Below are 20,667 nucleotides of genomic sequence, written 5' to 3'. Positions count from 1 at the left end.
ACAAAATGTTCTTCTTGTACTTCTTGATTTTAAATGGTTTTTAAAGTAGAAAAGACTAAATTTCACATTATCCCTAGTACAAAATATTACAATCCGACACTGTTCAAATATTTCTGGGCTTTATCAAATTCTGAATATAAGTCTTTCTCATGAAAAGTTCCAGGTTATTGTGTAGTGACTGGATTGGATTTGTCCTCACGGCTGACGGTGAGCGTGGCGGAGACTCGGTCGTTGCCACAGACGAAGGTGTACTCGGCAGAGTCGTCCCTGCTGGTGTTCGTGATCTTCAGCTGGTGAAGTTTTCCTTGAACCACGATCCTGAACTTCTCGCTCATCTCGATCTCCACGCCGTCCTTCAGCCACGTGGACGGGACGTTGAAGTGAGAAACCTCACACTCGAACGTGGCCACCTGAGTCTCTGGCACCTCCACGCTCTTCATGGGTTTGGTGACTTTCAGAGCTGCAGCAACAAATCCAGCAATTGTTATGGTTATAGATGAGCAGCAACTTCCCCATAAATGTATTTTGCACAAATAAAAAAAAAATGCATTGCCATAAAAGAACATTTATTAAAAAACTATTTTTTAAACGTTATAATGTTAAACCACAAAAATCAACAAATTAAAAATCTTTTATTTTATTTTCAAACAAATTCAACTCAGAGTTTAAACCTTTGACTGTGAATCGTTCACATTTTGAAATTGTACAATGTCATAATAATATCGACATTAATGTCAATCTACAATAATTTATAAAATGTGTTCTTCTAAACACTTAACTAAGATTGTAATTGCAGATAGGTGTCATCATGTAGAAGTAACAGTTCATATTTCACGTAACGTACCCTCCACAGTGAGCGTGGCGCTGCAGGTCAGGTGACCCACCACCGCGCTGTACTCTCCTGCGTCGCTGGGGTTCACGTTCTGCACAATCAGCTTGTGAGCTTTTCTCTCCGACAGAACTTTGCACTTGTTGCTCGACTTGAGCTCCACACCTTTAAACATCCACCTGACGGGGATGTTGTCATGTGACAGGCTCATCTCAAAGGAGGCGGTGCCGTCCAACAAGGATGTCACGTCCTTCATCTTCTTCACAATCTTGATCGCTGCAGAAAACAAGTCGCAGACAAGAGCCATCAAAAGTTAAAATGAGAACATGCTAAACATTTGAAGTTAATGACATTTGAGGGTGTCAATATAATACTGTGCAATGTATTCTGTCAATATATAAAATGTACAAAATGTAAACACAGGACAGAGCTATAAGGGTTTGTAGGGTATTTGAAAAAGATATATTATGGCAGCAGGGTGTTAAAAGAACTAAGGTGACCTCTTAGTTCTCATGTTTTATTTAAACATAATTTACCCTTCATGGGAAAATGAGTCTAAAGTGCTGATTCGGGACATAAGAAACATTTAACTATCAAAATTAGTTAATTTAAAAATCACTTTACCTGCAAATATAATCACTTATATCAATATGTCTTACATCTGTCCATTAATGGTTCATATTTTCTTTCTTCTTTAGAAATATTGTAAATATAATATAAATAATTTGTTACTGATCAAAGACAGATATTTTGCAGAACCTCAGTGATACTCACTCTCCACGCCGAGCCTGGCGCTGGCCGACAGTTTTCCCAGTTTGAAGGAGTAGACGCACTCGTCCTGGGAGCTGCAGCTCGTGACCCTCAGGGTGTGGACCACGCCGGCGGACGTGATCTGGTGCTTGTCGCTGTTCTGCAGCTCCACGCCGTTCTTGATCCACTGGGATCCCTTCACGTCGGCGTGCGTGAGCTCCAGCGTGAACACCGCCTCCTGGGTTTCTGTCACCGTCTGGTTTCTCAGAGTTTTCTTGATCTTCACCGCTAACAGACGGAATACAACCAGATAAAAACTATAAAAACTATAAAGAATATAGTGATGATACAATTGAAGTTGTGCAGTGAAGTTTCTCCTGGTGCATTTTCCTCAATGGTTCATTTAAATTACAAAGGTATAACCTGAAGGGAGCAGGAATGAAAGGAGGTGAGTAAAGTTTTAATATTATTAACCGCTAATCAAAATAAAAGTCATAAACTCAAATTTGTTACATAAATGTGACTGGTCTTTTGCCTTTTAGAAGAATAAACCAACGATAAATCCCTGTTAGCTTCATGCTAACGTTGCATTTCTCAACATGAAGACTGAACAAGTGCAGCAAGATGGTGCCGCTTACCCTCCACCCTGAGGTTGGCGGTGGTTTTGGAGTTGGACACCTGGTAGGTGTACTCCCCGACGTCCTGCGGTCTGGTGATGACGATGATGAGGCGCCTGATGGCTCCTTTCACCTCGCTCACCACATTCTCATTGAAGTCCACAGGCTGACCCTCCTTCAGCCACTTCCCCTCAGCGTTGGCGTTGGCGACTTCACACTCGAGCTCAGCGGTCTGAGACTCGGCCACTGTCACGTCCTGAAGTGGTCGTGTGATGGCACCACCTGGTGGCAGAACAAGAAGATTACTTTATGATTCTGAGGCAGCAGGGTGGCTGATGATGCGTCACCAGTAGTTGAGTGAATAAGGTGGTAACGTCCTCTGGTTGAGACGGACCTGAGACAGAGAGCTTGGCACTGGACGTCTTTTCACCAGCGTGGAACGTGTACTGGCCCTCCTCGTCTTTCATGGCATCGATGACAGTCAGAGAGTGAGCTTTGCCCTTGGAAACCATCTTGTGTTTGGGTCCAGATTTTAGCTGCTGGTTCCTGAACATCCAGACTGGGTCGATGCCAGGGTGAGATACTTCCACGTTGAAGGTAACGTTCTGGGACTCAGAGCAGACTTTGTCCTCCATGTGCTTCACAATCTGAACCTCTGTAATTACAGCAACATGGTTGGTACAGGAAGGTGGAAATTCAACTATGACCAGAGGAAATAGAATCACTCTTACCTTCAACAGTTAGGTTGCAGCTGGTGTCCACTTTGCCGACCACCAGTTTGTAGTGTCCCTGGTCCGAGGCGTAGGTCCGGCTGAAGACCAGACGCTGCTTGGCCCCCTTGGCCACCATCTGGATTCTGTCGCTAGGAGTCAGCAGTTTGTCGTTGTGGAACCATTTGACTGAGCTAATATCTTGAGCAGAGATCTTGGCCTCCAAAACAGCTTTGGTGCCCTCAATAGAGGACATGTCCTTCAGTGGCACCACAATTTCAATGGCTGTGATCAGAGATGAAACATTATGATTAGAGACGTCCAAAGAGATGATTACGATTGGATATAGCTTCTTACACCAATTCTGACTCTTACTTTGGACACTGAGTTTGCCTGAGGTGGAGATGTCTTGGGCAGGAACCAAGAAAGAGTAGGAGGCAGCATCTTCTCTGCTGACGTTCTCCACCAGCAGCTTGTGAACCAGTTTGTCGATAACAATGTGGATGCGGTCCGAAGCAGAGATGGCCTGGCCGTTCTTCATCCAGGTTCCCTCAACATTCTCCTGGGAGAACCTCACCTCCAGCTGAGCGATGTCACCCTCACAGACTGTGAGGTCGGTCAATGGCTGCATCAGGGTTACTGGGCGCACTGGTGGTGGAGACACATCATTACAGTCACGTTATACAACCATTACATATCACTGAAACACAACAGGCAGAATGTCAAATGGCCAGCGTGCAGCTGTTGACGAGGGAAAAGACAGAGGTCTGGTTGAACATCTCTTACATTTCATCTTCAGTGAGGCACTGGTCTTCAAATCTCCACATACGAAGGTGTATTTTCCCTGGTCCTCTCTTCTGACATCCTTGACAGACAAGGTGTGTCTCCCTCGGCGGGAGGACATTGTGTATTTACTGCCGGAAGAGAGCTCCTTGTCTTTGAAGAACCAACTGCCTTCAGCGTCCTCACGAGAAAGCTCAACCTCAAACTCTCCAGCGTAGGTCTCTGGTACCTCAATGTTCTCCAAGTGTTTGATGAGCTCCAGGGCAGCGCCTGGGTAAAAACAACATCAAGAGCTATTATCCACCAAACTACCTGAATAAGAGCCGGTAAGACGGCAGATGGGAAGAGGTTACCTTCAACATTGAGTCTTGCACTCGTCCTGATGTTCTCATCATCGATAACCACACAAGCGTATTCTGCATCATCCCTCATTTCCACCATCAGCACAGAGAGGAAGTGAACCTTCCTGTCCGAGTGCATTCTGTACTTGTCTCCGGAGACGATCTCCATGTTGTTCTTCAGCCACTTGACTTTAACAAAAGGCTCATTGGTTTCACACTCAAAGGTGACCGTCGTGTCCTTCTCATTGGCACTGGTGTCTGTCAGGTTTTGGGTAAAGGTAATCGCCACCTTGGCTGTAAAGAGAAAAAATTAGATATGGTTGAAATAAAATAAAGAAAATGACCGAGATATGGAGTAATTATAAAGTGGTATAATTACCTTGCACAAGCAGAAACGCATGGCTTGAAGATTCCCCAGCAACGTTCATGGCTTTAACCATGATGCTCGCTGAATCCTCGACTGTGACGTCTCTGATCACCAGTTCACACACATGATCCTCTGGCCAGTACCAGTAAACACGGTCTGACTTTTCCAGCTGAACACCATTCTTGAACCACTGGCACTCAGGTTCTGGTCTGCCCACGACTCTGAGTCGGAAACGAACCTCATCCATCGGAGCAACGGTCTTGCTGGCTATGCGTTCCAGGATCCTGGGAGCCTCCATGCTAGGGGAGAGCTGGACCCTCTCTGGTTTGATTGTGGGGATGGTGACTGTGCCCTGTTCCTCCAGCCTCCTCCTCTCAGCCTCCTCCTTCTCTTTCAAGTGATGAAGCAAGTCATCCTTGGTCTTCTTCAGTAGATCCTCATAAGACTCGTCTCTCCTACGAGACTTAAACTCCACAGCAGAGATGGACTCATAGAAACCTTCCTCTGTCCTACGCTTGAACTTACATTTCAGTTCGTCAGATTCCTCTGAGGTTTTCTCGTGGGTGACTCTCTGTGTCTTACGAAGCTTAACAACTTCCCTGTCCTGTGCAGCGTCAGCAGGTTGGTCAACCTTCATAACATCAAATCCAATTCTTCCAGGTTCATGTGCAGCCTCGGCAGCCTTCTGTTCCGGAGCACGACGCAGGACCGATCTAAAGTCCTCTTTCTGTTGGATTTCCAGCTTCACTGTGTGCTCAGCTGTTCCCAAAGGATTGTCTCCAACCACCCTGACCTCTCCTGAGTCATAGGACTTGACGTCAACAATCTCCAAATAGTAGATACCGTCATAACACAGTCTGTATCGCTTGCTTTTGCGGATAAGTTGTCCATTGAGGTACCAGTTCACTTTGGGTGCTGGATAACCGGTCACCCTGCAACGGAATCGAGCAATGTCGCCTTCAAGCACTCTGGCTGGTTCAGGAAGGAGAACAATTTCAGGTTTGGACTTCTCATATTCGTCGTCAGCACTAACTCCATAGGGTCCTCCCTGATGAGCTTGGCGCTCCATCTCATCCATTCTGTGAGCTCCCTTCCTGCCTTCAGGAAGTTGACTCTCCTCAACTAGACCCTTCTCATCCTTGACAATCAGGGTGGCCGAGGTCTGGTCCACTCCGAACTTGTTCGTGGCTCTGCAAGTGATGACACCGCTGTCTCTAGCGTAAGCAGCTTCATAGTCAAGGCTGCAGTAGCCAAATTCATTGACCATGCGTAGCCTGTTAGCAGCATCCAGGGGTTTGCCATCGTGCAGCCACTCCACTACCATGATGGGGTCACCAATCGGGGTCAGTCGGCACTCAAAATGAGCAGGACCGAACCGCTTCATCCTGATAGAGGTCAGCTTTTTCTTGAACAGTGGTTTCTGCTGCTTCTCTTTGTCGTAGAGGTCGCCCTCCTCCCACTGCTCTTGACCATATCGCAGATGAAGGGGCTCCAACTCCGGAGGAGCAATCTCCTTGGCCTTGTACGTTCCTTTGGTAATAATGAGCCTCCTCTCAGCTTGAGGGGCTGTGAAGTCCACCTCCACATTGACTCTGCAGCGGGTGGTGTCTCTACCAGCCTTGTTGATGGCTGTCGCTGTGTACCAGGCGCTGTCTGAGCCTGAAGCAGATTGGATCTGGAATTTGGCCTCTCCCTTAGTACCATCGATCCTGAAATGTATTATCATTCAAATATATTGATCAGGACATTTATTCACTACTCCACAGTTTTACATAGCAGTTTTAACATATTAGAAAATCATTCACAGCTAAAATTGAAGATGCATACTTGATATGCGGGTGCTTGTGCGGTGAGATGATGTCACTGTTTTTCAGCCAGACGATATCAGGCAGAGGGTTTCCCATGGCTCTAACAGCCAGTTCCACCAGAGTGCCCTGTTTCACTGTGAGGTTCTTCAGCTTGTTGACAAACTGAGGGCGAGCGAGACTTTCTCGAGCTGTGGACGGTGAAATAAGACACAGAACAGGATGTATAAACAGATACTTCCTTCAAAGCTGAAAGGACGTCATCTGATCCGTATGATACATTCCGTGAAGCAGACTTACCCTCAACAGTCAGATTTACAGAAACAGAAGTTCGTCCAGCTCTGTTCTGAGCGATGACTGTCCATTCTCCAGAATCTTGTGGCATGGCCGGGACAATGATCAGGGACTGGATACCGTCTTCTTTGATCACTATCTTGTGGGTGTAGTCATTAACAACTTGTTGTCCTGGGGAAAATATAAATGGTTTTACAAAAGGCAGAAGTAACAGATAAAGGCGCATTTCTTGAATATGTAAAATGTGTTTTACTCACCATTGTGGAACCAGTAGGTCTCTGGCATGGGCCTGCCAACAACCTTCAAGTCAAATCGGGCAGTTTGTCCCTCAGAGCATTTTATTGAGGACGGTTTCATAACAAACACAGGTTTGTAGAGTCTTTCCAGTTGAGCCTCATCTGTCTCATCCAGACGGCGGGCGGGAGAACGGCTGGGAGAGCGACCCGGGGAGCGGCTCATGGAACGAGGAGAGGTGGACCTGAGAAAGAGTTTTCAGTTTGAATGTGTGGACAGGAGTCTGATTTATAGTGAGTGTGTATTACTGGAGCCAGTAGGAACTTGTACATACTGATATCACTTTTTTAATCAGTAAGTATTTTGGTGTCCACCACCTCCTGTGGAAAAGATCTGGCTCTTTAGCTGCTAACGCTCCGGCTCAAAGGTTCAGACGTACCTGATCCTCTGCATTGCTGGCTGTGGTGTGTATCTCTGAGGTGTGACTGCTCCGGAAGGCTCCACATAGAGTTTCCCAGAGCTGACGGCATTTCCCTTAATGTTGGCAGCGAAGGCGGTGTACACGCCCTCGTCCTCAGGCAGAACCACCGGCAGGCGCAGGCTGGCTCGCCCATCCTGAAGAACCTCCATCTGGTACCGGCCACCAGGCCTGATGCGCTGGCCGTCTTTGTACCAAACGATCTGGTAAAGAAATAATTTTGTACAGTCAGTAGAGGAAGCCTGCAGCTACGTTAGCAAACTAACTAAAAGTAGGAGCCACAAAAGAAAACTGCTAATATCAGACAATACAACACTGCTCGGTGTTGGCAACATATTCTGCTGCGCACCTTCGGCAGTGGTTTTCCAGCCATCTTGCAGTGGAAGGTGACGCCCATGGCCTCCACGATTCTGTAGTTTTTGACTGGCGTGTCGAAAGCCGGCAGCATTGCTTCCTCCTCTTCCACAGTCACCATCATCTCTCCGTCCTCCGTCACCAGCTCATTGTAGGTGATCCTCATGATACGCAATTCAATCTCGTGAATAATCCTCTCTTCAAAGGCTGAAACGAGGAATTCCTGCAGAGACATGTTTAACATTAAGACCATCTGGGGTGACCCTTCTCTTGATATCACAGAACTCTGAAGGTTTAGAGAGAACGTACTGTTTCTGAGACAAAGCTCATGGGGGTCGTCATTCTCCTCTGTTCCATCTCGTATTGACTCACGACCACAGAGGGCTCCTGGACCACTGTCGTAGTCACTTCAGTTTTATATGTCACGTCAAGCTGCTTCATATAAGCGTCATATTCCTCTGTAAAAATAGATGAAGAAAACACTGAGCCCCTGGTCCCACAAAGATTCTGATCAATTCAAATTCACTTTTCAGGAAATCATAAATCCCTGGATGGAGAGAACGAGGATGCTGATACCTTCCTCCAGCAGAGTGGCGGAGGCTGAGGCTTCTCCATGAGGATTCTTGGCAAAGATGGAATATTCTCCAGCGTCATCAGCAAAGGTCATGGAGATCTCCAGCCTGCATTCTCCAGTCTCCTTCTTGTAGGCGACTTTGTATCTGATGGGAAAAATCAAAACAACAGTTGTGATCAGGAAACATCAGAGAGAAGACATCTCGGGTGGACTCGGTTTGTTTGTCGTTGCTCTGGCGAATATAATTATAATATTTTTTGTTTTTAAAATAGCACAGACATAGCTTACGACCTAATATCACCAGCAACGACACTGACTTATCTCCACATGACTTGAAAGTTGAGCTGCCACCTGAAAAAGTGTTCAGGAATTTCACCAACAATATGAACTAATGTCAAACAGCAAAATAGAGGACAGCAGAAAAATTGTAGCTTTCCCTTTAGCTACTTAGCAAACATTATTATTGTACTCCTTTAACATCCTACATTCTTTATGTTAGCTCACATGAACATGAAGCTTATAAGGATAAAACTTTTAAAACAACTCTTAGCTAATGTCGCTAAACTAAACTTTGTTTGCCAGTTTTATTTAAATGCCACTAACAATCATTTATTAACAGAAGAGCAGAAAAAATGATCTTGTTAGAAAAGCTGAAACGGGAAATTATCAGTTTTCTTTTTAAGAAACAAATTAATTAAATGATACTCCAAAAATGTGCTAATTAATATGCAGCTGATCAATCAGCTGATTGATCATAGCAGCTTTATTCGAAATGACTTGATGTTTATCATGTAAACTTGAGTTCTATTTAATGATCTGTTATAAAACTGACATGAAACTACCGGACCTCTGTCATGTGACCCACATGAACCATGATCTGGAGACTGGTGCTGACCGGGTTCTGAAAGTTCTCTGTACCTGTATCCGGTGGTGAGCGGCACGCCGCTCTTCTTCCAGATGATGTGAGGTTTGGGGTTTCCTCCCACTTGACATTGGAAGACGACGCTTCCTCCCTCCTCCAGCTTCTGGACGCTGGGTTTCTGGATGAAGAAGGGAGCAGCAGACTCTCCTGTCGTCACCTCTGCCACCATCTGCTCCTTTGTCTCTACAGAAACACTGAGGAGAAGAAACAGCTCCGTCACAATCGACACCTGTGGAAACTTAACAGGAATATTACTGTGATCTTTTTGTATTGTAGAGATGATTCATACTCACATTTTCTTTTGTGTGACTTCTATTTCAGACACAGCCGTCTCCTCTCTACTCTCGATTTCTTCTGACACTGAAACAGAGAGTAAATGTTGATAACTTTATAAATCCTGATGATGACCTCCAAAAAAAAAATGTATAATCAATTCAGACTTGAATCGATCTTGGTCAAAACGACAGTTCATGTTTCTCCAAACCTAAGTAAGCTGACAAAGTTTGAAGTTATCAGGGGGGTGTTGTTACCTTGGACGAGCAGGTAGCAGGAGGTGCTGACTGTCCCCGCCTCGCTGGTGGCGGTGCAGGTGAAGCGGCCGCTGTCTTCAGCGAACGCCTCGCGGATCACCAGCCGGGCGAATCCACTCTCATAGCTGATCTGGAAATCGATGGAGCTCTCGATCTTGTAGTCCTCTCTGAACCACATGATGACCGGTGCAGGCTGACCGCTGATCTGACACTCCAGGCTCACGGACTCGCCCTCGGTCACGGTCACATTCTTCAGGCCCTGAACACAAGACAGCGACACTTCAGACAAGAACTCGACTTGTTCAATTCATTAGAAGGACAAAAGGAAAATGTAATTAACATAAAAAGTAGAGTGATCGTTTTAGCAGGTGGTCATTTCAAATGTTACAGACGCACATCAATAACATAACCAGGCTGATTGACAGTAGTTTTATTTTGCAGGACGGAGACAGGAAGTGGACAGCGTAGCGTACTTACAGCAACAAGAGCCGGAGGGACGACGGGCTCCTGAGCGATGGTGGGCACCGCAGCCGCCTCCTGGGGAAACACAACAACACCTGTCAAACGTCATGGGACCAGGCAGCGTTCATCCGCCGAGACATTCTGTGAATATTAAGGGGGGGTAAAACCCCGCTGAGGATGGAGGGGTCAACAGGTGAAGACAGGAAGAAGAGGAAAAGGATTCTTCATGAGCATGTGATTGGCTGGTGGGGGGAGTGGGGGGAGGCGCAGGTGAAAGTCCACACTGGTTAAAATGGAGGAAGTGAAGGGGGGGATGACATCATAGGGGGCGACAGACCAACCTGAGGCTCCCATTCCTCAAACTCCTCCTCGCCGACTGCGCAAGCCCCGCCCACCTCAACCTGACTGTGAAATCGGATGTCTTTGAAGGGCGGGGGGAGGGGCTCCGATGTCACTCGCACCTCCACCGCCCTGCGAGACGGACTGGGAGACTTGACGGGCTTGATGATGTGTCTGGGGGGGGTGTGGGAGGATAACTCTTTCCGCAGCGTGGTGATGGCAGAGCCGGCGATGGACACCTGACCGAGTCAATGACAACAGCATCAACCATCGTCACAAACAAACTGATGTTCACCAGGAAATGGGAGGGGTCATGTTGAGTTAGTCGCAGCAGGGTCGTCCACACGTCTGGAAACCGTACGGACACGCCCCTCCGGACACGCCCCCTTCTACACCGATATGACGGTGAAATTATAAATGTGACGCCTGATGTTTTCATATTTGTTTAATTAATCGAGTTTCAATATCTTATACAGTCCTTTTTTTAAATTCGGTTCATATTGTTTATATCTATTAAATTATAATGCATCACTTTCCAGGTGTTTCTGGTTTTACTTGTTAACACCTTTTCTGTAACATGACACAGAGTCAGACTCAAAACTAGACGTTAAAGTTACAGCTCAGTGAATCCGTCCTTCAGGATGTGAGGAGTCGGACAGTTTGCTGTTGGACGTCCTGTTCTTCCAGAGTGGACGTTTGGGACACTGCTGTGACTTTGCAGGAGAAACACGATGGGAGGTTTTAGGATGAGGTGAAGTTGTGAGGAACAACACAAACCCGTGTGTGTGTTAAGAATGGAATGGAGGATTCTGGAAGGCGGCGGTGGGCGGGCCAGCGGCGCCGCTCCTTACCTCGGGGCTCTGCTCAGGTTTGGGGACAGAAACTTTAGAAACTGTGAAATGAGGAACTGGGGACGGGGACACACCGGTGTCCACGAGGGGGGAGATTTCTGTTGTTCTCTGAATCTGGAGCAACAACAGAGTGGATTGATGGTTAAAGAGCTGAGACTCTGATCAGTATTTATATCAGATATCATGACAACAGTTCACTGCTCGGACCTGTGACACCTGGACCTGCTCTGACGTCACAGTGACAGGTGGCGGCGCTGATTTCACTAAGACTATTTGTTCCTCTGCAACCGCCTGTTGCTTCGTCTTCACCTCGACTGCCTCCTCCTCCTTCTCCTCCTTCTCCTCCTCCTCCTCCTCTTCGCCATGCACAGGCTGGCGGACACGAGCGAGGTCAACGGCGGCCACCACCGTGGCCACCGCCCCAGCTTTTTTCCCTCCCTCAGCCTGAGGACACATCAAGCAGCACATAGATCTCAGGACATCCATGGACAGCGAGGACCGACTCGAACACAGAAACCAGGTGATCATTGAAGAAACAACAGGCATCACGACATCAGAGGAGACAGATGTTTCTGATCAGGACGAGCAGACGTCTCCTGTAGAGTGAAAAACCAAAGACCAGTAGTGTCCAAGCTGCTGCTTCAGACTCCAGCGCTCTCACCTCTCTGGTGGCGGTGACCTGCTGCTCCCAGTGTTTCTCCATGTGCAGCTGGGTGGCGCTGCTGACACTGCTCTTACTGGTCATACTGCTCATACTGGTCATACTGCTCATACTGGTCATACTGGCGTAGGCAGCCTCAGACACATAGCCTCCTTGTTTCCAGGGAGGCAGGACCTCTGCAGCGCTGGCCAACTAAGAGAAGAGGCACAGAAAGTGAGTCAGTGTATGTGTGTCCAAGCAGCAGGGGGAGCTATTGTTCCTGTCAGCTGACATCAAACCACTGCAGAAGAGCCAGTCCAGAGACAGAGGGTAAAAACCGGATGTGAACATGTTCATGAAACAGGATCTGATGGTTGTAACGTGTTCAAGTTTAGATTTGACCTCAATAGGCTTTAACAGTTTTACATTATTTATAATTTTTATTTGGAGAGGACAGAGAGAAAGCAATAAAGGGGGGCAGACCGAGTGGGGGAAGACATGCAGCACAGGGCCACGGGTCGTAATCGAACCTGGGCCACTGCAGGTGAGACGTAGCCTCGACGGGCGGCCGCTCTACCAGGTGAGCTGGAAGCGTCAACATCTTTACAGATTCTAAACCTTATGTTTCTGTGAAGCCGGCTGCAGGACGTTTAGGTTCAGAGTCCACAGGAGTTGTGTCCGTACAGGAAATAGATTTAAGAGACCACGCCCGTATTTATATTATTATCAATTAAGAGAAATGCCAAAGAAGCATAAGGGGAGATTTGAGTCAAGCCTTCTTAATGACCCCTTATTTAAAAAACAGAACATGAAACAGAACATGAAATCCAAAGAGGATTAGATAAAAGAAAATGATAATGGAGAGACGTCAGCACCAATGTTATGATAACAGCAAAAACTACTGAGATCTGAGAAGCAGCTGAAGCTTCTAGAGGAGAACATTTAAAGACATTACAATAAAGAAAAGTAGGAATGAATTCAACATAATATTTACACAAGAAGCTGAACAAATTTAGCTAAATAAAGATATGAGAGCGGCTCTAAATTCACACATTTACTGGCAAAGAAACTGAAAAACTGAAGAACCGGCAGAAAGTTCCATTCCTAAAATATGAGACTTCCAAAAATATACAATAGAAAGCCAACGAGTTAAGATTCAACATTTGAATAGAAGACGGCGACAGACATGAGGTCATTATTAGATGAGGAGGATTTGTTCGGTCAGGGATGTTTGGGGATGTGAACACATGATTAAAGCTCTCACCTGTTTCCTGGTCATTAAGGGCGACTTGACGGGTCTGATGGGGGAGACGGACAGGCGGGCCGATGGAGACATGGACCTGGAGACAACACAAAGACCGGTTGTAAGACCTGAACTCGTCCTCAACACATCAACACGTGTCTCACACGCAGTCGTACCTGACGGCTGTGGGCGTCGGCCCCTTCACGTGTCGGACGGGTGAAGGCGACTGCTGACGTCCTCCTGTCGCCTTGGAAACGAGGGATGGCGGGGATCTGGAGGTCGGTTTCGGGGGAACCCGCGGGGGGGTTTTGTGAGCCAAATGCTGAGTCATCATTCCTCCTTCAACGTGCATCTCCATCATGGCGGAGGCCTGGAAACTCGCCTCCATCTTCTGAGGAGGAACACACACACATGCATTTGATATTATATATAAACATGTTTGAAATAGTTTTCTGATGATGAAACCAGTTCATCAACCATGATTCACGTGGTGGAACCAGATCAATGTGGTGGAAGCTGTTGGTCGTTATGTCTCACCCTCTGCACTCTGGTCTGGGAAGACGCCATCTGAGATGTGGACACAATCATCTTGGTTTTCTTTGTCGGTACAGCTTCTTCACCTGCAGCACACACACACAGGTTCAGGCGGATCTGGATCCAAACCCTAGCTCTCAGACACATTTGAAAAAGAGTGAAAGCTGAGGTCCTCACCCTGAACCAGCAGCTCAGCAGTGGATGTGGCCCGTCCGCTGCTGTTGGTGGCCGTCACAGAATACGTCCCAGAATCCTCTGGGAAGGCCTCGGCTATGAGCAGACTGTACAGGTCTCCCTCCTGGAGGATCCTGAAGTCGGCAGAGCTCTGGATCTCTGCTCCCTCCCTGTAGAACTTCACCACAGGTGCTGGGATGCCTGTGACTCGGATGTCCAGCCTCACCTGGCTGCCCTGGGTCACTGAGGAGCTCTGCAGCCTCTGGAGGAAGTTGGGCGGCGCCGTCTCCGCTGAAAACACAACATACGTCTATTTAATTCAGTGTCCTGTAGTTAGACCATTTAAAAGAGGAGAAATATGTGTTTATTTACCAAGAGAAAAACTTTATAAAATCCAATAATTATACTTTACTTAAAAACACAAGCAAATGTTGAGAACACAATAATTAAATTAAACTACAGTTAAATAGGTCTATGGTTAAAAAGTAAAAGGTGTAAACTTAAGAGGAAGAGACACCGTCACAGGTACACAAGATACACCAGTAACAATCTGGTTTGACCTCCGACCTGAAGCTGGTTTGTTATCATCTCATTGACATGTGGAGATTTTTAAATCAGGACTTGGTCACGAGATTCTCGCTGGTTCAGCTTCTTCATCACTTAATAATCCAGAGACTCCTCTTAAGGAAAGTTATGCTGCAGCAGCTGCATCTCGTTTTATCACTGGATAAAGTAACAGACTTCAACCAGCAGCTGACAGCAGCTAAAATTAGACTGAGACACACAAAGACTGTTTCCAGACACTATATTTATATTATTTACAACAATGTCTCAGGGTCTCACCTGTGACCAGGAGTTTAAAGGTGTCACCTGTGACCAGGAGTTTAAAGGTGTCACCTGTGACCAGGAGTTTAAAGGTCTCACCTGTGACCAGGAGCTCGGCTGTGCTTGTGGCTTGTCCGGCACCATTGGTGGCTCTGATGGAGAATCTTCCGCTGTGCGCGGCAGTCACAGCGGGGATCGTCAGAACAGCGCGGCCGTCGCTGAACGAGATCTGAACGCCGGGCAGAGCAGCAGCGGAAAGAACCTGGCCATCACGGAACCAGCTCACCTCAGGAACTGGAGAACCTGCAGAGAGAAGAAACGTTGAGAACCCACAGATCTAAGTCACGGGTTAATCCAGGACATTAAGCTTAGCACAAAGACTGGAAGCAGGGGGAAAGTGTTAGCCTAGCTTTATCGAAAGGAAGAACAATAGGAAAGTTTACCTTCATACAAATAAAGTAGTTACACTAAATCAAATATTTGACAATGTTTGATGATTTCACATTTATCCTGGACTCAGCTGGTCCGTTACCAGGCGCTTATGAAAGATTAAATAAAATCCCAAAGTTTACAGGACATGAAAGTTCTGGAACAAAACCAGTCAGTTGAGTCGTGATGTTTTTCTTACCACTAACGCGAGCCTGGAACGTCGCGGCACTACCCTCTAGTGCCACGACGCTCTGCAGCGGCTGCGTGAATGTCGGTGCCTGTGTGGACATGATGGTCGGCACCCTGCGGCGAGACAAGAGACAAAAGACACATGGTCAAAAACGTCCAGCAGACGTCACTGACTCATTCATTATATCATGTTAATGTAAAAGATGATTTTATTAAAGTTTAAAGACATTCAACCTGATGAAAGAATTCACGTATTCCAGTTTAATTAAAACAATAAAATCTATTTTATTCCAACAGGCAACTAAAAAAAATGTATCAATACACAAATGTTCATATACAAAAAACATTTACATATGAAGCCACAGTAAAACTCACAACTGAACCAGCACCAACATGAAACTAGAAGTAAACAGATTTTACTGTTTTCGTCTTAATTTACAGCTGAACTGAAAAATATAAGAATAACCATGAGATACTTTATCAGGAATTAGTCCTCGGAGGTTTGATTCTGAACAAAAACATTTCACAACAGCATTTATCAGAATCACTGACAGAAGAAGAAGAAGCGAGCGGCTGTGACCTGAGGAATGGAGCTGGGTCAAAGGTCACGGGTCAAAGATCAATAAAAAGTGTTCATGTCTGGAAACTTCCTCCGTCCTATGACATCATGAGCCAGGTGACGTCAGTAGCCACAGCAGAGCCACATGTTAATGTTTGCTCATGAGCACTTCATCAGAGACGACCTCATCGCCAACACCTGTTCATGATGTCATCACCCAGGCTCATTATACAACTTTAAACATTAAATAATTCATACTTTTTTTTTAATGTTTTTTCTATAAATATATTCAAGTATTAGTATTTTCTCTCTTTTAATACAAGTATTAAAAGAGAGAAAACGTTTTTTATATTCTAAATATTAAATACTTTTTTAATGTATTCAATACATCTTAAAAGTGATGTATATTTGAGATAGTAGTACATAATACACAACTTATATTTCAAATTGTATTAAATGCTAATATACTCTAGTTATTTGTGTAAAATGAGCCTGTACTGGTCCTTTAAAATGTAAAGAACACAAGTTAAGAACTAAATGTGAGTTGCGGCTGTTTCCTTGACCTTTGACCTGCTGGGGGGGGGGGGTCTCCAGGCTCCGCTGGGTCTGGAGATAAAACCAGTGACAGAATACAGCACCTGTTTCCCCTCAGTCTCCAGAGTCTCAAGAGTTTAAAGGTTCAGTGTGTAGAATGTAGTGACATCTAGTGGTCAAGTTTCATGTTGCAGCGGAACACCCCTCCAATCCATTTCACATGAATCCTACACACTGAACCTTTGAAGGAGAATTTACTGATGTTCAAGTTTCTAAAGTTTCAAACCTAAAATGTTTCAATTATTTTTGATTGTAGATGAATTTATGAAAACATAAATTCATCTACAATCAACAGTTTTTAAAGAAGGTTAAAAATGGGTTAGGTACATTAAAATATATTTAGATTTCAGGTTCATATTTTTCTAATAACTGGATTTGTTTCACATTTAAAAGAATCAGGTAAAAAAACAAGTTAAGCAAACTCGTGGCACCATTTCAAAATAAAATCGTCAAATATGCAGCAGCTTTGTTTTAATTCCACTTCCTGTTTGGTGACCTAAGGTTCACAGATGAACAGGAAACAGTTTTTTTTTATTCACACTGATGATTCTCTCACTCAGGTGAATCTCACTTTTCTGAAATTTGGAAATTATTATTTTTTAAATTGAATAAAAGAATCTTCCTGATTCTGAACCAAAACATTTAATACTTTTAAAACACAGAAATGTTCAATATCTTGTTTATATTATTTCTCCTTCCTTCATTCAATAAGTCAGTTCCTCTGGATCTCACCCTCATTGGCTCTGGCCCACCAGGGCTTCATTTAAAAAGGAGCCCATGAATAATCTCTGTTAGCAAATATCAGATTTTTCTATTTAGAATGTTCTTTTATTTTTCTCAGTTTAAAAGTGTTTCATAATTGAAATAATTTGTATGTTTTGAACAAACTGGTTTTAAAGCTTTTTATAATTAATCGATAAAAAAACAAGTCACTGATCTGAAACTTCATCAATCTGTTTTGAAGATTAATACAATTGTACATTTATGAATCATCAAAATAGAACAATTTTACTTAAATGCTTTTTTTGAAGTTTAATGTTTTACTGATCTGAGGTTGTTTTTTTACCAAATTAAAAACCTGAGATATTAAAATCCATTCAATCACTTATCATGTCTGTTAGAACCAGACTGAGAACCAAGAATCCCTTAACCTGAGTTACACTTCAGAGCATTAATAAATAATAACTGTTAATGTCTAATTAAAATGTTTAATTAACGGGTAAATTAAGAGAAAAGTTGTGTAACTTAATGAAGTTAACTTAAAAGGGGTTTTCAAATTAAACTCATTCTTTAAACCTTGACTGAAATTAAAATGTTATAATTGAAATGTGTGATTTGATCCGTTCCAGTTAAATTGGATGATGACTCATCAATATGTTCACCATGTGACAAACTTCATCTCATCTCGACTGAAGCAAAGTGAGAGAAATACTTTCACTTCTATAACAGGTTCATCTGAGTTCATCAGCTGCTCTTCAGATAAATTAGTAATAATAATATATCTGTTTTTTTATTATACTTTTAACTTTACTATAATTATAATGCAGAAATGTAACTTGTATCTCAGTATTCTAGATATTTGAATACATTAACTGAAGAAATGACCTGAATATTAAAATAAAACATCTTGATCTTTTTATTATCCGTTTCTTTTTTTTTGATTGTTTTAAATCTGTTGTGATTTAAAAAAAAATGTAATTCCATGACTGCACCATTACTAACCCGTTTAAGGTTATTGATATTTACTCGTCACATTTAAACTTGACTCCAACTCTAACCTAAAACCAGGTCTTATCCCTCAACAGTCCAGGCCGGTCAAAACGTCCTCACTCTGCAGGTTCCATGTTTAAAATGGTCTCCACAAAGATGTAACTACAGTAACACACAGAGAAACTTAAAATTGAACTTATGATTCATGTTCCTCCTTCAAAGTAAAATAACTGGTCAACAGCTGTTCACTCTCCAACAAAATAAAAGGCCTCAGGGAGGTGTCAGTCTCTGTGGGGGGTTGGGGGGGTTTATCTAACACAGGACACCAAAAGCTAAAAATACCCCCCCACCACCACCACACCTCTGTTTGATTGACAGACACCATGTGGCACATAGCTGGAGGAGCAACTGATAGCCCTGCTGCTGATTCCCTTAAAAAGCCATCAGCCGCCCAGTAAGTCCACAGTGATGCTATCAGGCGCTATTCTGGGACGCCCCATTATAACCTTCAACACGGAAAAGCAGCAAAGAGTCCCGTCAGGGACTGGTTCTGAAAAGTGACTGAACATCAGCAGGGAAACCAGCAGGAGACAGCTGTCAATCAACACGCTGAAAACTTTAACACACACACACTTACTTGTCTATACAAGGATGCCTGAGCTGCCCAGAGGGCTGCGTTCACAAGATCGAACCTCTGTTTCCAGAAATGTAAAATCCAAGAGGAGAAGAAGTGAGCCTCGAAGGAACCCCTCAGAAAAAAACAAAACTACAGGCCGGTGTCGCCGTGTAGTTTTGTTCTTCCTCCTCGCAGCAGTCCCTCCAGCCGAGGCTTCAGGCCGGGAACTGTGATCTGCTCAGAGCCGCCAGCCGGCCGACAGGGGCTTTATATACCGCTGTGACATCACACGGGGCAATCCATTCCATTGGTTGACCCCCCGCAGGGTGCAGCAGGGCATTCTGGGAGGAGACAGGAGCCATTTTATGCAACTCGTCACACCTGATGCATTACATCACAATTATTATTCATCAGATATCAATACCCTGATGAAAACTTCAGTGAACTGAATCTATAAACAGAAGATATAATATCACTTTACAGAGAGAGATCAGATGCATTCACATTTTCACTTTACAATAAAGTAAAAACAATAAACTTCCCGATCCGGATTGGTTAACATTATTATTATTATGTTTTTAATCATTTAAAGAATACACAGTTTTTCAGATTTTTAATTATAATTTAATTTAAAGTATTTTAGGTCGATCAGGAGGAACCTAGAGTCCACTGCACCAGGAGGAACCTAGAGTCCACTGCACCAGGAGGAACCTAGAGTCCACTGCACCAGGAGGAACCTAGAGTCTACTGCACCAGGAGGAACCTAGAGTCCACTGCACCAGGAGGAACCTAGAGTCCACTGCACCAGGAGGAACCTAGAGTCTACTGCACCAGGAGGAACCTAGAGTCCACTGCACCAGGAGGAGCCCAGGGCCCACTGCACCAGGAGGAACCTAGAGTCTACTGCACCAGGAGGAACCTAGAGTCCACTGCACCAGGAGGAAGCCAGAGTCCACTGCACCAGGAGGAACCCAGGGCCCACTGCACCAGGAGGAACCTAGAGTCCACTGCACCAGGAGGAACCCAGGGCCCACTGCACCAGGAGGAACCCAGAGTCTACTGCACCAGGAGGAACCCAGGGCCCACTGCACCAGGAGGAACCCAGAGTCCACTGCACCAGGAGGAACCCAGGGCCCACTGCACCAGGAGGAACCTAGAGTCTACTGCACCAGGAGGAACCTAGAGTCCACTGCACCAGGAGGAAGCCAGAGTCCACTGCACCAGGAGGAACCCAGGGCCCACTGCACCAGGAGGAACCTAGAGTCCACTGCACCAGGAGGAACCCAGGGCCCACTGCACCAGGAGGAACCCAGAGTCTACTGCACCAGGAGGAACCCAGGGCCCACTGCACCAGGAGGAACCCAGAGTCCACTGCACCAGGAGGAACCCAGGGCCCACTGCACCAGGAGGAACCTAGAGTCCACTGCACCAGGAGGAACTCAGGGCCCACTGCACCAGGAGGAATCCAGGGCCCACTGCTTCAGGAGGAATCCAGAGTCTACTGCACCAGGAGGAACCCAGGGCCCACTGCACCAGGAGGAACCCAGAGTCCACTGCACCAGGAGGAACCCAGGGCCCACTGCACAAGGAGGAACCCAGAGTCCACTGCACCAGGAGGAACCCAGGGCCCACTGCACCAGGAGGAACCCAGGGCCCACTGCACCAGGAGGAACCCAGAGTCTACTGCACCAGGAGGAGCCCAGGGCCCACTGCACCAGGAGGAACCCAGAGTCTACTGCACCAGGAGGAACCCAGGGCCCACTGCACCAGGAGGAACCCAGAGTCCACTGCACCAGGAGGAACCCAGGGCCCACTGCACCAGGAGGAACCTAGAGTCCACTGCACCAGGAGGAACCCAGGGCCCACTGCACCAGGAGGAACCCAGGGCCCACTGCACCCGGAGGAACCCAGGGC

The 20,667-nt window shown here is 45.6% G+C and overlaps 1 protein-coding gene across 1 annotated transcript in view; it reads right to left on the bottom strand.

Annotated features, from left to right (window-relative positions):
• Nucleotides 1-18,970, bottom strand: part of ttn.2 (titin, tandem duplicate 2) — a 174,511-nt gene extending 155,541 nt beyond the window's left edge. Inside the window, exons 1-32 of the mRNA XM_062402154.1 lie at nt 18,775-18,970; nt 15,285-15,388; nt 14,756-14,959; nt 13,835-14,122; nt 13,661-13,743; nt 13,300-13,514; nt 13,145-13,220; nt 11,902-12,093; nt 11,448-11,684; nt 11,241-11,354; nt 10,392-10,628; nt 10,066-10,125; nt 9,589-9,847; nt 9,352-9,418; nt 9,055-9,252; nt 8,139-8,281; nt 7,872-8,020; nt 7,558-7,785; nt 7,170-7,411; nt 6,754-6,974; nt 6,503-6,667; nt 6,225-6,393; nt 4,410-6,106; nt 4,043-4,324; nt 3,693-3,959; nt 3,282-3,554; nt 2,928-3,191; nt 2,591-2,851; nt 2,218-2,478; nt 1,604-1,867; nt 845-1,105; nt 200-460 (exon numbers count right to left, since the gene is read on the bottom strand). Coding sequence (XP_062258138.1) covers nt 200-460; nt 845-1,105; nt 1,604-1,867; nt 2,218-2,478; nt 2,591-2,851; nt 2,928-3,191; nt 3,282-3,554; nt 3,693-3,959; nt 4,043-4,324; nt 4,410-6,106; nt 6,225-6,393; nt 6,503-6,667; nt 6,754-6,974; nt 7,170-7,411; nt 7,558-7,785; nt 7,872-8,020; nt 8,139-8,281; nt 9,055-9,252; nt 9,352-9,418; nt 9,589-9,847; nt 10,066-10,125; nt 10,392-10,628; nt 11,241-11,354; nt 11,448-11,684; nt 11,902-12,093; nt 13,145-13,220; nt 13,300-13,514; nt 13,661-13,743; nt 13,835-14,122; nt 14,756-14,959; nt 15,285-15,375 — 7,729 coding nt within the window. The 5' untranslated portion in view covers nt 15,376-15,388; nt 18,775-18,970. The remainder of the gene's footprint in view (nt 1-199; nt 461-844; nt 1,106-1,603; nt 1,868-2,217; nt 2,479-2,590; nt 2,852-2,927; nt 3,192-3,281; nt 3,555-3,692; nt 3,960-4,042; nt 4,325-4,409; nt 6,107-6,224; nt 6,394-6,502; nt 6,668-6,753; nt 6,975-7,169; nt 7,412-7,557; nt 7,786-7,871; nt 8,021-8,138; nt 8,282-9,054; nt 9,253-9,351; nt 9,419-9,588; nt 9,848-10,065; nt 10,126-10,391; nt 10,629-11,240; nt 11,355-11,447; nt 11,685-11,901; nt 12,094-13,144; nt 13,221-13,299; nt 13,515-13,660; nt 13,744-13,834; nt 14,123-14,755; nt 14,960-15,284; nt 15,389-18,774) is intronic.
• Nucleotides 18,971-20,667: the final 1,697 nt, after the last annotated feature.

Source organism: Platichthys flesus, chromosome 13 (assembly GCF_949316205.1).
Source record: "Platichthys flesus chromosome 13, fPlaFle2.1, whole genome shotgun sequence".
Classification (NCBI taxonomy): domain Eukaryota; kingdom Metazoa; phylum Chordata; class Actinopteri; order Pleuronectiformes; family Pleuronectidae; genus Platichthys; species Platichthys flesus.
This window is presented reverse-complemented; position numbering and strand designations above follow the sequence as displayed.